Consider the following 16,639-nt stretch of genomic DNA (forward strand, 5'->3'; position numbering starts at 1 on the left):
AAAATAAGTAATACATTGGTAGATATTTTCAAGAGTACATCTATAAACAGAACAGTTTTATTAATAAAACTAAATACATGTAACAAACATTCATATCAGATGTTAATCTATATAATATCATAATTATGGCACTATACATATCCTTTAATACAGTGATATGAAAAGCATGTCAGCAAACACTTATCCACAGTTTATAGTCTGTACTCGAGTTGAGGGGGGATGGGGGGGATGCCATCCCCCCGGAATAAAAAATGGTCAAAATCATCCCCCCTCTAAAACGGGCATCCCCCCTCCCTTCCCTTGAGCAATTTTATCAATAAATGTGGACATTACTTCTATTTAACACTGGAATTAGAAATGCCATTCCACGTCGCTTTGCTGAAACTGAGCTACAATAAGCTACCGCGAGAGAGGGCACGCACAAGCGAAGCGTTTGAGGAGGTGACATTCAGTTGGGGTTCCGTTATTTTTGATTTCATTCAGCGTCAGTGACAGCAGCGGATTGCAGCATCATGGCAAAGCGGAGTGGACAGCAAGACCTAAGCAAGTTCGGATTTAAGATCGCAAGAAAAAACATTTCAGGAGGTAAGTCAAGAGTTACGAATATCAGTCACACTTTCTGTGAGCCCACTATCATGCTGTAAAGTTCCCGATATGTAGCCTAATTTGTGGGCGGCGGATAACAACACAGCTATCATAATGAATGTTAGTTTGGAGTCTAGCCAGCTATCGATAGCTTACTCAGGTTCATGTTAGCTTTGATTTCTTGTATAAGGCCATTCCTTTAATCAGCCTGGACGTTCGTTTGTTATTCTTCAGGCAACAAAAAGTGTTATTCAAGACAGGAAGGCTAAAATCAACGACACTAGCAGTTTTGAAGACTTCATTGCCTCATTAGAGAGCCGGTCACAACATGTAAGGCTGATTTACAATTTACTGTTGCTTGTTTTAGCTTATTGGTTACCTACCTGCCTCTGTATTTAACTCAATGTTCCCAATGTTCAGCTTTGAATAAAAATTCTATTGACTTGATATGAAAAGATTCAGTTGTTCATTTACATTGCCTGCTGAGGTTTTAATAAATTATTTACCAAACGATTTAAAAGGAGCCTCCCATGACTATGAAGTTATACTTCAAATTTGTCATCTGCATTTCACCGTAATATGGAGAATGTGGTAGGTATGTCAGCCAGGAGACTGACTAAATATGACACATGACATCCACACTGTGCATGTTTTACAGTAAAATACCAGTGTAGTATGTTTTTTACAACAATAAAAAGGGTACACAGTGTGTACTTTATCAGCACAAAATACTGTATGTCTGGTAAATGAACAAGGTCCACAGACCTATGTTGTGTGCAAACCCTCCTAAAAGCAAACCAGTTTCCCACCGATGGACCGACCGATGGGTCGACACGCGACTAAAAATTTCACCATCCCCCCCGGTTTGATTTTACTACTCGACCACAGTTTATAGTATTGCACAAACATTATGATCAGATCTGAACTTTAAAAACGTAAAGATTTTAGATCAAAAACTATATGAAGAATTATGTACTGCAAAACCTTACAAATATGACTAGTTTTGTGTTATATGACTAGGTTACTGTTTTACTATAAATCATGTGACTAGCCTATTTTTACCAATTTGACCACCAGTAGTATAATATTGCATATCAAATATGACTAGGTTAATATTACATCATTTGATATAGTTAAGTCTAAAATCCATGTAGTCTCGCGACTATTAATTAATAATAAGATGAAAAATCTGACTTTCTGAATAAAATAAAATCACTATCAAATATTTAAAAATGCTATCATATTTGTTTTGTTCAGACCCCCTTTCATGAAAGTGAAAAACATTAAACAATCTACCTATGTTTAAACTAGATTTTGACATAAATGACTGGAGATAATCTCAAAATTCAGACTTCCTAAAAAGTATATAATCTCTATCATTTACAATCTTACAGTACCTACAATTACACAAGAACAGATTCAATACATTTCATAATATTTTAAAATAAAACATAATACCAAACATTATCAAACTAATTGTATATTGGCATTAGAAAAATAATATCAAATTCAAACTTCAAAAACCATTATTGTGCACTATAAAGTCTCTGATTTAAAAAAATGCCTAAGCTTCACTCATTTCAAATTCAAGCCACGGCCATGTGGTTAGCCATTTCTTTTGAAATGTGTGTTCATACTTCGTTTTTTTCTTCGTTGCATTGTCTTTAGGTTTCATCGCGTTTCGATTTCATCCCCGTTGCCTCAGGCTCATCGACGATAATGACAGCTGAACTCGTATCTGCCTGGACTGTCACTTCGGTGGTAACATCGTCGACTTCGGTTTCATATTTCGTTTTCTTCTTGGTTGGTTCATCGGTAGTACTTGTATCGGGTTGTGTAATGTCGGCTGGATTAGTATCTGTCACTTGTGTCTTCGTTTTGTTTCCTTTTTTCGTCCAAAGGTCTTTCAACGTGACCACGCGTTTTGACATTGTTATGTTTGGATGAGACAGAACGATATGCCATGTGCTTTTGGGTATTTTTAAAACACTTCACACGATTGGTTGAGATACACTGTCTTCCGGTTCAGTGACCAATGATATAATAGTTCACAAAACTGTTTACCCGCTAAATAAACCATTCGGAATACTTCAGTCCTTTCCGATATTTTCCGATTGGTATGTAAACAACGCTATATTTACCGCAGTGCTTGCTAGCGGGTGTTGACAAATTGATACGCACAAGATTCAGTAAAACGCGACTACACGCTCTCTACTTATAAATGCGCGACAAAATGAATAGATACGCGATATCACTCTCGTGCCCAAAAAGTGGATGTGCGACAGACAGATAAAAAACGCGTATTATCGCGTATTACGCACCCTAGATTAGGCTCTGAGGGTGCGGTTATCCCTATTGCTTGTACACTTTTTTCTACCACATCTTTTCCTTCCCTTCGCCTCTCTATTAATGTGCTTGGACACAGAGCTCTGTGAACAGCCAGCCTCTTTAGCAATGACCTTTTGTGTCTTGCCCTCCTTGTGCAAGGTGTCAATGGTCGTCTTTTGGACAACGGTCAAGTCAGCAGTCTTCCCCATGATTGTGTCGCCTACAGAACGAGACTGATGCCCCTTTTCCACCAAAGCAGTTCCAGGGCTGGTTCGGGGCCAGTGCTTAGTTTGGAACCAGGTTTTCTGTTTCCACTGACAAAGAACTGGCTCTGGGGCCAGAAAAACCGGTTCCAGTCTAGCACCAACTCTCTGCTGGGCCAGAGGAAAGAACCGCTTACGTCAGCGGGGGGCGGAGTTGTTAAGACCATCAACAATAACAAGACCGCGAAAGATCGCCATTTTTAAGCGACGAGAAGCAGCAGCTGTACAAACGCAAAGTCATCCATTATTATTATTGTTGTTGCTGCTGCTGCTTCCGTGTTGTTTTTGCTTCGATATTCGCGCCAAGGTTTATGCAAACGTAGCGACGTAACTGACGTATACAGCGACGTAATGACGTATACAGTGACGTAATGACGTAGCTCCGCGAGCTATGTAAAAGCAAACTGGTTCTCAGCTGGCTCGCAAGTTGAACGAGTTGTGAACCAGCACCGGCTCCGAACCAGCCCTGGAACTGATTTGGTGGAAAAGGGGTGTGAGAGACCATTTAAAGGCCTTTGCAGGGGTTTTGAGTTAATTAGCTGATTAGAGTGCGGCACCAGGTGTCTTCAATATTGAACCTTTTCACAATATTCTAATTTTCTGAGATACTGAATTTGGGGTTTTCATTAGTTGTCAGTTATAATCATCAAAATTAAAAGAAATAAACACTTGAAATATATCAGTCTGCGTGTAATGAATGAATATAATATACAAGTTTCACTTTTTGAATGGAATTACTGAAATAAATCAACTTTTTCATGATATTCTAATTATATGACCAGCACCTGTATATAAACAATATCCAGAAACATCAGCGCCTTCTCTGGGCCTGAGCTCTTTTACGATGGACTGAGGCGAAGTGGAAAATTACCCTGTGGTCTGACGAATAAAAATTAGAAATTCTTTTTAGAAACCATGGACACCACGTCCTCCAAACTAAAGAGGAGAGGGAGCATCTGGCTTGTTATCAGGGCACAGTTCGAAAGCCGGCATCTGTGATGGTATGAGAGTGCATTCGTGCACATGACATGGGGAGCTTGTACATCTGGGAAGGCATCATTAATGCTGAATGATATATACACGTTTCAGAGCAATATGCTGCCATCCAGACAAAATCTTCTTCAGGGAAGATCTTCCTTCTTTCAGCATGACAATGCCAAACCGCTTTCTGTACATATTAAAACTGCATGGCTCCATAGTAAAAGAGTCCAGGTGCTAAAGTGGCCTGCCTGCAGTCCAGACCTGTCTCCCATTGAAAACATTTGGTGCATTATGAAGTGCAAAATATGACAAAGGAGACCCCGAACTGTTGAGCAACTGAAACTGTACATCAGACAAGTATGGCACAACATTTCTCTTTCAAAACTACATCAACTGGTCTCCTCAGTTTCCAAACATTTACAGAGTGTTGTTAAAAGTAGAGGTGATTCAACACAGCAGTAAACATGCCCCTGTCCCAACTTTTTTGGAACGTGTTGCTGACATCAAATTCAAAATGAGCATATATATTTTTTTAAACAATAAAATGTCTCAGTTTCAACATTTGATATGTTGTCTTTGTACTATTTTCAATGAAATATAGGGTTTCCGTGATTTGCAAATCATCACATTCTGTTTTTATTTACAGTTTACACAGCATCCCAACTTTTTTGGAATTGGGGTGTACATCTGTCATTTGCCTGCTGACATGACACACTGAGCCATGCGCTCCTCTTCCCACCAGAGACAAACAATACATAATCAAGTACCAGTGTCAAGTTAACAATATGTTTTAACACCATAAAACAAAGGCGTAACTAGCCTCGCTTAGGTGTCGATCATAAACAATTTCAAGAACGGTGATCAAAGGATCGATAAAAGGACGAAATGACTGCTGATACCTGCTGAACTTAACATCTAGTTAAAGCGTACCGGCAGCGTTTTTATACCACCCGCCCAGCCTTGCAGCACGACATAAATGACATCGGTGAATTATAACACATGAATGAACTGAATAATGAAGATTTAGAAAGCATAGTGAGTCAGTGGGTGGACAGTGACAATGATACACTGGTAACCTCCGTCATTTCCATAACAGACGAAGAAATCATTGCCTCCGTTTGTGATCCTTTAACTCAGTCAATGAACTGTGATAGTGACTTGGAAGGAAAAATTCATGATCAGGAGAATGTGCCGAAAATTTTGCATATAACATGGTGGGACAGTTGGGTCCATTTCAGTTTTATGAACTTTTCAGTATAACAAACTATTTGGACATCCCCCAAGGAGTTTGTTATCGCAGGATTGCAGTATATTTTTCTTCAGTATCCACTTTATCCTAGCCAGGGTGGCAGTGGATGTGGAGCCTATCCTGGGAACTGAAAACAGGAATATTCCCTGGATGGGACATCAGTCCATTGCAGTAAATAAAGCAGTATTAAATCGTGCATGTCAAAATAGTAATATTTGTAAGGTAGCATGTTCCTAGTGATTACAACTGTATTGCTAGCTTGTTGTATTAGCTCCTATTATATTGTGCCCAGACGTCTTCGTCACCCTGTGGCTTCCAGAAACGTCTGTATTTATGTGAAATTAAACTCCGGGTCTACTCAATCTATCCAAACTCAGAAAAATATATTTTTTTAAAAATTACTTATATAAATCATTTTTGGTAAGTAAACCTAGATCGTAAGTGAGTTCCGTTGTTTTTATTTTAGTAACCAAAACTGAGATTTTTTTTAAAAACATAACATAGTAAGGTTTTACAGTTTGTAGACTCATTCCATTACTTAAAATATTTGATTGGCATGGCAGTTGATTTTCATACTGACTCATTTGCTTTTGTTTTTCAACAGAACTGCTGAGAGCTTATGGTTATTTGATGCCATCTCAATTCAGCTGCTGGTAAAACACACATTTTTTTTGTTCAAGAGCAAAGAATTTTGCACTGCTTTGATAATCTCATTATCTGTAGCCGCTTTATCCTGTTCTACAGGGTTGCAGGCAAGCTGGAGCCTATCCCAGCTGACTACGGGCGAAAGGCGGGGTACACCCTGGACAAGTCGCCAGGTCATCACAGGGCTGACACATAGACACAGACAACCATTCACACTCACATTCACACCTACGGTCAATTTAGAGTCACCAGTTAACCTAACCTGCATGTCTTTGGACTGTGGGGGAAACCGGAGCACCCGGAGGAAACCCACGCGGACATGGGGAGAACATGCAAACTCCACACAGAAAGGCCCTCGGCGGCCACGGGGCTCGAACCCGGACCTTCTTGCTGTGAGGCGACACTACACCACCGTGCCGCCTGCTTTGATAATATAACCCCAAATTAGAAAAAAAAAAGTTGAGACGGTATGGAAAATGCAAATAAAAAAAGCAAGCAGTGATTTCTAAATTGACTTTGCCTTGTATTTCATTGCAGAAACTATGAATGCAAGATATTTCATGTTTTTTTTTTCCTGGTCAACTTCATTTCATTTGTTCATATACATCCATTCCTGCATTTCAGGTCAACACCACATTCCACAAAAATTTGGGACGGGGGCAAATTAGGGCTAGTAACGAGGTAAATCAATTAAATAATGAGGTGATTTGAAGCCGGTGATGTAAACAGGTGATTGTAATCATGATTTGATACAAAATCTGTATCCAGGAAATGTCTAGTCTTTGAGGAGCAAAAATGGGTCGAGGATCTCCAGTTTGTCAACTAATGCATGAGGGAATTACTGAAATGTTTAAAAACAATGTTCCTCAAAGAAAGATACAAATGGATTTGGATTTCAAGGAATCTGGAGGAATTTTGGTGGATAAAGGGCAAGGGCACAAGCCTAAGCTGAACACCCGTGATCTCTGATCCCTCAGGCGGCACTGCATCAAGAACCGTCATTCATCTAATGCTGATATAACCACATGGGCTTGGGATTACTTTTGCAAACCTTTGTCAAGCACTACAATACAGAGTTACATCCACAAATGCCAGCTAAAATTTTACTGTGCAAAAAAGAAACCTTATGTTAACTGTGTGATAACACTCAGAAGCACCGTCGACTTTTCTGGGCTTGGGGGCATCTGGGATGAACCATCACACAGTGAAAATGTGTATTGTGGTCAGACAAATCAGTATTCCAGGTCTTTTTTTGGAAGAAATGGACGCCGTGTGCTCCAGACCAAAGACGAAATGGACCATCCAGATTGTTACCAACAACAAGTCCAAAAGTCAGGGTCTATCATGGTATGGGGTTGTGTTGGTGCCCTTAGCAAAGGTAACTTGCACGTCTGTGATGGCAGCATTAATGCAGAAAAGTACATTGAGATTTTAGACCAACATATACTGCCTTCAAGACGACATCTTTTCCAGGGATATTTCAACAAGACAATGCAAAACCACATTCTACACACATTACAAAGGCATGGGTGTGGAAGAAGAGGGTGCCTGTCTTCTCTGTCCCCAATAGAGAATGTGTGACAAATTTTGAAACGAAAAATATGACAATGACCCTGTACTGCTGCACACCTTAAAGGTCATAGGCAATGGTCGGAGGTGAAACATAGAATATCAACTTTATTGTCTAGAAGAACGACCCAAAAAGCGAATTCAATCTTCTTAGTGTCTAATTTGCACCCTAAAATTGAATAAAACAATTAAAATATATTGTTTTGCCTAATTTCCGAAGGTTTGTTTACATCTCACTTATGCGCACTTTTACCGCCAGGGGGCAGTCGTCGTGACGTCATTTAAGGCAAACAGACCGGGAGCAGTTCTGCGTTTACCTGAGAACCGAGCACACGTGTACAGACTTTGGCCGTGAGAGGTTGTGTAAAATGTCTGAAAGTGATAGCGATTTTGAAGTAGGAACTCTCCAAATTGAATATCGAGAGGTGAAACCATATGCGTATGAACCTATGGCCTTTGCGAAGCAATCGGTGAATGTGGCTCACTGGTTTGACCGTGCGGCCTCAGAATAGGACAGCGGCTTGGCCGAGTCTCTGATCGCGATGACCCCGGACCTCAACAAGACTCGCGCCCAAACGATTTATCCTGGTAATTATGATAAATTCTTACTTTTGTCGTAATACTAAATAAGAGCCCTTTTGAAGAATAATTAAACCACCCTCCCTAGTGGATATAGGAAACGATTACTTGACAGTGTGCCGGTAGGCCACATTAGCCTGCCATCCGTGGCATTATACTATTTATAGCCTACTCTAAGCGAGGAAATATCCCTTTGTCTCATTTCCACAATGATTGTACAGGATCCCTCAGGATTCTTGACTTGTCAATTGCAAGCAAAAAGTAAAAATGTTTACCTCCAATCTTCTCCTTTTTACTTGAGTGTTGCTGCCCCGTTTCTTCTTTGACTGCTTGATTTTTTTCACGCGCACAATCCACTCTCTCCGCCTTGTCTCCTCTTCCGGAAAAAAACAACCCTCTGGCTTCACACGCACAATCCACTCTCTCCGCCTCGTCTCCTCTTTTGGAAAAAGCCAACCCTCTCGCTCTGCCTCGTCTCCTTTTTTGGAAAAAGCCAACCCTCTCACTCCGCCTCTTCTCCTCTTCCGGAAAAAGCCAATCCACACTCTCTGCCTCTTCTCCTCTCTCGGAAAAAGGTAAAAACTTCTTCCTGAACCGGTCCCGTTGTTACAGTTCACTGCACAACAATAAAGCATGTTTTTTTTTTTTTTGGAAATTCCCGAACGCAGGTCTGCAATCAAGCCGAACGGCAATGAACATACAAGTAAGTGGACTCAACTCAGGCGGTTTGTTTGTCTTAAATGACATCACGCGCCAAGTGGTCACAAAAAATAGCCGAACAGAAATTTGCCGCGATCCGCGCTAACTTATTTTAATTATTACTTATTAACAATACTTCTTGGGACCAGAAGAAAATTACAGAGGGTTTTTTAACATATAAAGTTTCAAATGTGCATGAAATTAAAACCGTTGCCTATGACCTTGAAAGACCTGTTTGCAGGAAGAATGGGACAAAATAACACCTGAAACGCTTCATCACTTGGTGACTTAAGGCCCAAAAATGTGTTGCAAGAATCAAAACTGAAACGTGTTTATTTTGAAAGTAATAATAATAAAATTAAATCAAATAAAATTCATGAGGTAAAACATCAAATGATGCGCTCTTGTATTGTTTTGAGTGCAATATACCTCAAATATTATTTACAAACCAAATTTTGTTTTCAGTTTTAATTTCAACATACCGTCCCAACTTTTTCGGATTTGGGGTTGTATGATATGGAGTTCTCAGTCTTGGCTTCTTGCCCATATCTTGGCTCAGCAACAGTTTTCTGAAGATTGTTATTGGAAAATGAGGGTCTTAACAAGCAGTTTAGGTATGCAACAATGTGTGTGTGTGTGTGTGTGTGTGTGTGTGTGTGTGTGTGTGTGTGTGTGTGTGTGTGTGTGTGTGTGCGCGTGTGTGCGCGCACACGCGCATGTGACAGAGAGAGAGAGAGAGAGAGAGAGAGAGAGAGAGAAAGTCAAAGAAGGCATGTCCCCTATGAGTGTAATGCAAATCAGAGAAAAGGATCACATGGTGTACCATCTGCTCAGTACAGAGGGAGGGATGAAGGATGGGGAAAGGAAAAGAACTGCAGAGCAAGAAATTATGTTAGAAAAACAGCATTTTTCTTCAAACCTCGACACAAATCCTATCCATTAAGCAAGTAGGACAGGCTAAGGTTTACCATTCGCCATTCTGTGTGTTCAGGTAACGCTAGTAGTGCTACAGCTAAAGGAACAGATGGACACACCAGCACACAGACTAATTCAGTCCTGGAAGGTCTTTGTGTCTGGTAGCTCAAGTAACGAGACGCCGATATACAGTACGTAACTTACGGTACTACTTACTATGCTAAGCTCCCATCAGAGAGTTAGAAAGTGGTATACGTTTAGCCAACTCCCAGTGTGAAAAGAGACAGCGAAAGCAGTGGAGTGAGTGTGTGGATGGAAAAACAAAGGGAGCTCAGATTGAAAGAAAAAAAAAAATCTTTCTCTTGACCTTTCTGCCATTCTCTTACAAACAAATGCTCACTTACATTCTCTCGTTCCCTCTGTGCTCCCACACAAGCACAGTCCACGATCTGACACTGCAGTGAATATTAATCACAAACTCTCCTACACATCCAGCACTGTGCTTCATGCGAATTCACAAAATGGCCCCACAGTCCTCTTGAAGAGCAAAGCCTCGGCTTCTTCCTACAGACTCAACTATGCACCGTGCCCAAAATACACTTAAAAGGCCATGAACTACAAGCTGTAGTGATCAAATGCTGGAGACAAACTGAATAACAGCTTGGGGATTTTATGCTCGAAAGCAAATCAAATAGTCTGGAGTGACCAAGGTAGCACTTTGCCTTCAGAGATTCACCCTGCTAATGTATCTGATTATAGAGAATTCTTCCAATATTTTAAAAGCAATTTGACCCAAGTCTTTTATTCTTTCGACTATTTATTTGAAGAAGCTGAGAAAAGCTCGGATGGTGTTGATGTTTTCTCTGCTGACATCCATAATTTGACTTGACTGAATGGGCTGAGCATCAGCAATGCCGTCACACAGACTGATCCTGTTCTGACCTGTTAGATAGTTAGCTAATTAGCTAGTGAACATGTAAAGCCTAGGTCACAACCGGCCATACGTGCTCCTACAGCCGGTTGGTCTACGTGAAAAAAACGCAAGAAACGCATGGAGGGCGCACGTGACGTGCTGATTTTCGAGCCATAGACCAGCCGCAGAGGTTCTTTGTCATGTCAAACAAACTCTACAGGCGCTTACGTTTTATTCAGGTTGCAAGACAAACTTACGGCCAACGTGCGTCTTTCTCCACGAACAAAAAAAAAAAAAAAACGCAGCGATTTGGGAAACGCCAAAAATCGCACGGCCAAAAAATCGTACGTCCGGTTGTGACCTAGGCTTCAATTAAAACACAATGAGGGCAGAAACAGTGAGATGATCGTGGACGTGGACAGTAAGAGTTGTTCTGCTGCTGGTGTTGAATCTTGTAGTCTGAGGTAAAACTACAACAAGGCTGAGTGTTTGTCCAAAAACGTACGCCGTTTAGCATAGCACTGTCTCAAGCTAGCTAGCAAGTTATATGTGTCTGTGGCAAGTCATGCTACATTATCTAGCTGTTTTTAACCATGCGAAGGGTTTTCAACCAACAAATATGACAAAGCAGAAACTTTTGTGACAAAAGCACCAGCTACAATTATCGACAGTCCATAATTATCGACACCTTTTCAGATTTACCAATAAAAAACAAATTTTACAAAGGTGAGTTTCAGTTATAACAGTTATTATTGGTTAATTAATCAACCGGAAGACCCCCCTCACCCTTTGATCTTGTCTGATGATGCAGCTCGTTACCCGAGATGGAATTTTTTTTTACCGCAATCAGCAATTTGATGAAAACCCGGACGTTATCATCGCAAGTAAACATGGTGGAAAGATCATGGACATGTTTTTGCTTATCAGACTCACCGATATTTCGTGATCTCCTTGTCGAAACCTACTTTGTTTCTTATTCTTTCATTTGACAGTCACTATTTTGTATCTAAACGCGCGTTTGAGAATCACGTGAGGTGTCGATAATAGTGATCACTTTCACCAGTGTCCGCCATTATCGACACCCTGTGAAATTAAGTGACGTTTACAACTGTTATGGATCGATCTTTGTGTAACATTGCTGAAGTAGATTAAGTACTTAAAAAAAAAAAGTTCTATGACTTAATCATTTTTTTCTGATTCATAACAGAATGGAATGTTTATAGAGTATTTGGAATCCAATTGCAATACATAGAATCAGACCAGAATTAAATTCCTAGCATATAAAAAATGACATGCTTGAAATATTCAGATTTTTCTAGTCCATTCATCAAACATTTTTGCAGTTTGTTGTAAATATCTACCACATATTACAAATCTCAGGGCTGACACATAGACACAGACAACCATTCACACTCACATTCACACCTACGGTCAATTTAGAGTCACCAGTTAACCTAACCTGCATGTCTTTGGACTGTGGGGGAAACCGGAGCACCCGGAGGAAACCCACGCGGACACGGGGAGAACATGCAAACTCCGCACAGAAAGGCCCTCGCCAGCCACGGGGCTCGAACCCGGACCTTCTTGCTGTGAGGCGACAGCGCTAACCACTACACCACCGTGCCGCCACATATTACAATATCAGTGGACATTTTATATTTTGGTTCGAGGAATGACATGCAACCTTTGACCTGGATTTTTATGTGGTTACAATGTCAATTGCCTGTTGACATTTATCGGTAAACTACAAAACTAGAAATTAATACAAACAACAACGAATAATTAACAAAATTTGATCGACGAAAATACTTAGAAAGCGGGTAGAAAGTGGAACAAAAAGATTTTCTGACAGGTTAAATATTATCAGCTCATTTGTTTACAAACATTAGAATTACTTCCTCATTTGCATAAGCACCAACTTCGATATATTTATATAAAAGATATTTTATACTAAATATACACTACCGTTCAAAAGTTTGCGGTCACCCAGACAATTTTGTGTTTTCCATGAAAAGTCACACTTTTATTTCCCACCATAAGTTGTAAAATGAATAGAAAATATAGTCAAGACATTTTTCTGGCCATTTTGAGCATTTAATCGACCCCACAAATGTGATGCTCCAGAAACTCAATCTGCTCAAAGGAAGGTCAGTTTTATAGCTTCTCTAAAGAGCTCAACTGTTTTCAGCTGTGCTAACATGATTGTACAAGGGTTTTCTAATCCTCCATTAGCCTTCTGAGGCAATGAGCAAACACATTGTACCATTAGAACACTGGAGTGAGAGTTGCTGGAAATGGGCCTCTATACACCTATGGAGATATTGCACCAAAAACCACACATTTGCAGCTAGAATAGTCATTTACCACATTAGCAATGTATAGAGTGGATTTCTGATTAGTTTAAAGTGATCTTCATTGAAAAGAACAGTGCTTTTCTTTCAAAAATAAGGACATGTCAAAGTGACCCCAAACTTTTGAATGGTAGTGAAAGTCTATGGAAAATAAATTTTAAATAAAAACTGTGTTTTGTTAACTTAATACCGCATACCAATTTTTTTTAATAAATAATCATCTGGATGTCGATAATTGTCGAAAGGTGTCGATAACTGTGGAAAGGCGTCACGTGATCTGATACGCTAAGTAATCAGGAATCAACTCATTTTTTTTCCAGTGGAAGTTTGAGTAATTATTCATGCACAATTTATGTATTGAAAGTCTTTTCTACTTTTGCAATGGCCAAAAGATAATTAAAGTGCATATTCTGGACCAATTTCGGGGTTTTTTTTATATGAAAGTATGTCCCTTTACACACTCATCCAGAAGGGTAATTTTCACAAGGCCATCTGTCTACAGCAGAAAAAAATAAAATATAAACGCGTCTGGAAAAATCCCAAGGGAGTCTGGAGCCAGACTCGTGACGTCACCTGCGGAAGCGCCAGCAGGCTGCGAGAGCTTGCACAGTTTCAGTGCACAGCCTGTGTAGACCAAGCGCTCCCATTTCTCTCTCATTGTCCGGTCTTTTGGGAAACGATGAGTACTAATCCCATCCAGATTGGTGTTGCTACACCCTCCTACGATACATCTGTTAACCATTTTAATAATTACACGATAACGTTGAAGAAATTTGCAGAAAACCACCAGGTCGTTTTCTCATAAACAAACCAGCGCTGACGTAGGATTCAGAGGGAGGCGTCCCGCATGCGACATCACGAAAATCAATGTTTCCCGGGAAATCCAAATGACAAGTTTTTTCAGAGGCGGACCAATTCGCCTCAAATGGCTTGATTTCTACTGAATTTTTCTGGTATTGCACAAGGTAAAAAAAATTGAACAAAATGCAACAGATATTTGACCAAAGTTTAATATAAAATAGGAGAATTACATTGATCTTGCACCTGAATTTACCTGTGATATGCACTTTAATGTGTCGATAATTGTAGCCGCCGCTCTAGATAGGTAATTAATTTCCATGAATCCATGAATTTCTTGTCTGGTGTACAGAGACAGGTTTAAGGCTGTCCTGTCCTCTGAAAGACTGCATACCTGATATCGTTCATTCATTTACCTATAGCAAATACCTCAACAGAGTCACGGTAAATCTAGAACTTATCCCAGGAACAATGGGAGCCAGGTGGGAATACACCCTTAATGGAACGCCAGTCCATCGCAGGACACTGCACAATCACACCAAGGGGCAGTTTAATGTAGCCAATCTACCTGATGGAATATTTTTGGGAGGTGAGACAAAACCAGAGGATCTTGAGGAAACCTACTCAGTAACCCAAGCTCAGGATCAAACCGGGGACCTTGTGAGAGGCAACACTACCTGCTGTGCCATCGGGACCTCAACAGCTGCATTTCAATTGAAAATGGCAATAAAGAATTTGACCCTCCATTCTCTCTCAGTTCAAAGTGTTTATTTAACCAAATATCTATGAATATGGTAGATCTGTTGCTCTAATGCACTGTGTAACTACATCATTTAAACTGTTTCATTTATTGTTGACGAAATATTAGTGCCCCTCTTAACCCCCAACCCCTAATCCCATAAAGTAAACCAATAAGAGAGGGATTTCTGGGCTCAATATCAGCCCCGAAATTTCATTAAACCTGTGATTTAAACACTGTGAAAAGAAATGCATCCTGACTGGAGTCAAATAACAGGGTTTTTTTTTTCCCCCTAAAGGCGTGGCATATCATTCTAACATTAATCTGCCCACAACCTATCTGAAATAATCTCATCAGAGATTTTAGTAATCCCAACACCACTATATCTAACCTGTTTGATGTAAATCCCACTGCAGCAACACATGGCTTTATGGATTTAGGTGAACTCTGTTTGACTTATGCAGTCATCAGATTCAGCAGCACTGCCATCTGATTATGCACCATGTCAAATGCTCCAGCTGACTGAGAGTTTTAAAAGATATTCAGAGGGTGAAATTAAGTGGTGGCAATTCAATTTGATTGTGATTGGGGTCACATTTGGCTTCGAGTCTGAAAGCAGTTAAAAAAAAAATTAATAATCTAAATTTCTGATGCGCAATGCTTTCACCAAATGTGGGTATGAAATTCAGCTTTCTGGTTGCCATGGCAATCAAGTGTCCACCTAAATACACTCTGTTCCAGACTCACAAAGCCCAGTTGCTTGAAAACGTTACATAACTCTATGCTTAGTCGAAACAAAAATCACATTTGCATAAACACAAGCTTTGCTAGCCTCTGCTGAGGGCTGAGGAAGTCCCCAAGCTTTCTCACAGCCACCCAAAGAGTGTTTAAAGTCACACTGGCTGTACAGTATCCACAGGTATGCAGCAGATGAGTCTGCATGCTTATACTCACTGTCTCTGCAGACTGGCAGCCGTGTTGGTGCTGACGCTCTCTCTGTGTCGTTCTCTGTCCCTCTCGTTTTCTGTTGGGTTGGACCCAGTGGACAGGCCACGGCTGAGGCGCGTGTGTGCATTGACGATACGGCGGTCTCGTGGAGGCACGGGCGGAGGAGGGGGAGGAGGGACCGGGACAGATGTGGGATTAGGACCTGGCACGCTGTTGTGGCTCTGGATGGGATACACAGTAGCAGAGTTCTGTACATGTGAAGGGTGCCCATGGGTCTGGTTGGAGGCCCCTAGTGGCGGTGGTGGTGGTGGTGGGGGACATGGCTGCCTGTCCAGCCGGAGGTCCTTGTTCTCCTGGTTGAGGCGGTCCAGCTGCACCTCCAGCTCCTCGATGCGCCTCCGCTGCGTTTCCAGCAACTTCTGCTGGCTTTCGATGATGTTGTTGAGCTCCAACAGGTACTCCACAGCCCGATTAGGGCTCTCCGGGCTGCCCTGACCCGTGTCCATGCTTAAGGAACCTCGAACAGCTGCTCACTGCTGGATTGATGGAGCAGTGGGACTATAATCACGCCAAATATGGGAGCTCTCCCCCCCACGTGATGCTAGTGGGGGGGGAGAGAGCGCAAACTAAGTGCTGGCTGTTGGAGGAGAACTGAACAGATACACACTGTTTTTACTCTCCTACAGAATTCCCTTAAGGACAAGAAGAAATGATTTGAGTCAAAGTGTCCGAGTCTTTTGGTGATCCAAGATGCACATTTGCATAAACATACCGGTAGAAGAGATCGGCTGGGAAAGTCTGAGTCAGCAGGTTCTTTTACAGAGTTCACGATGCAACGACTTCGACATGCGTCGAGATAAATGCATTTCCTGTCTGCAGTTCAACGATCGAGCATCTTACCAACATGTCCGTTTCCCATATCAGAGGGTGATGAAGGAAGTGAAATAGTCTTGTGTGTCTCCAGCGCATCCTGGCATCTCCTTTCCTTCTCCAGTGTGGAGCTGAATGTCAAATGTCGCAACAGTGCAGAAGAAGCTTGCTCGCCACAAAGCTTTCATGACTCATAGCGTGGAGAAG

The 16,639-nt window shown here is 41.1% G+C and overlaps 1 protein-coding gene across 1 annotated transcript in view; it reads right to left on the reverse strand.

Annotated features, from left to right (window-relative positions):
* Positions 1 to 16,068, reverse strand: part of LOC132893528 (IQ motif and SEC7 domain-containing protein 2) — a 257,929-nt gene extending 241,861 nt beyond the window's left edge. The window contains exon 1 of the mRNA XM_060932722.1: positions 15,569 to 16,068. Within this exon, the coding sequence (XP_060788705.1) occupies positions 15,569 to 16,068 (500 nt within the window). The remainder of the gene's footprint in view (positions 1 to 15,568) is intronic.
* Between the last annotated feature and the right edge of the window lie 571 nt (positions 16,069 to 16,639).

Source organism: Neoarius graeffei, chromosome 10, assembly GCF_027579695.1.
Source record: "Neoarius graeffei isolate fNeoGra1 chromosome 10, fNeoGra1.pri, whole genome shotgun sequence".
Taxonomy (NCBI): Eukaryota; Metazoa; Chordata; class Actinopteri; order Siluriformes; family Ariidae; genus Neoarius; species Neoarius graeffei.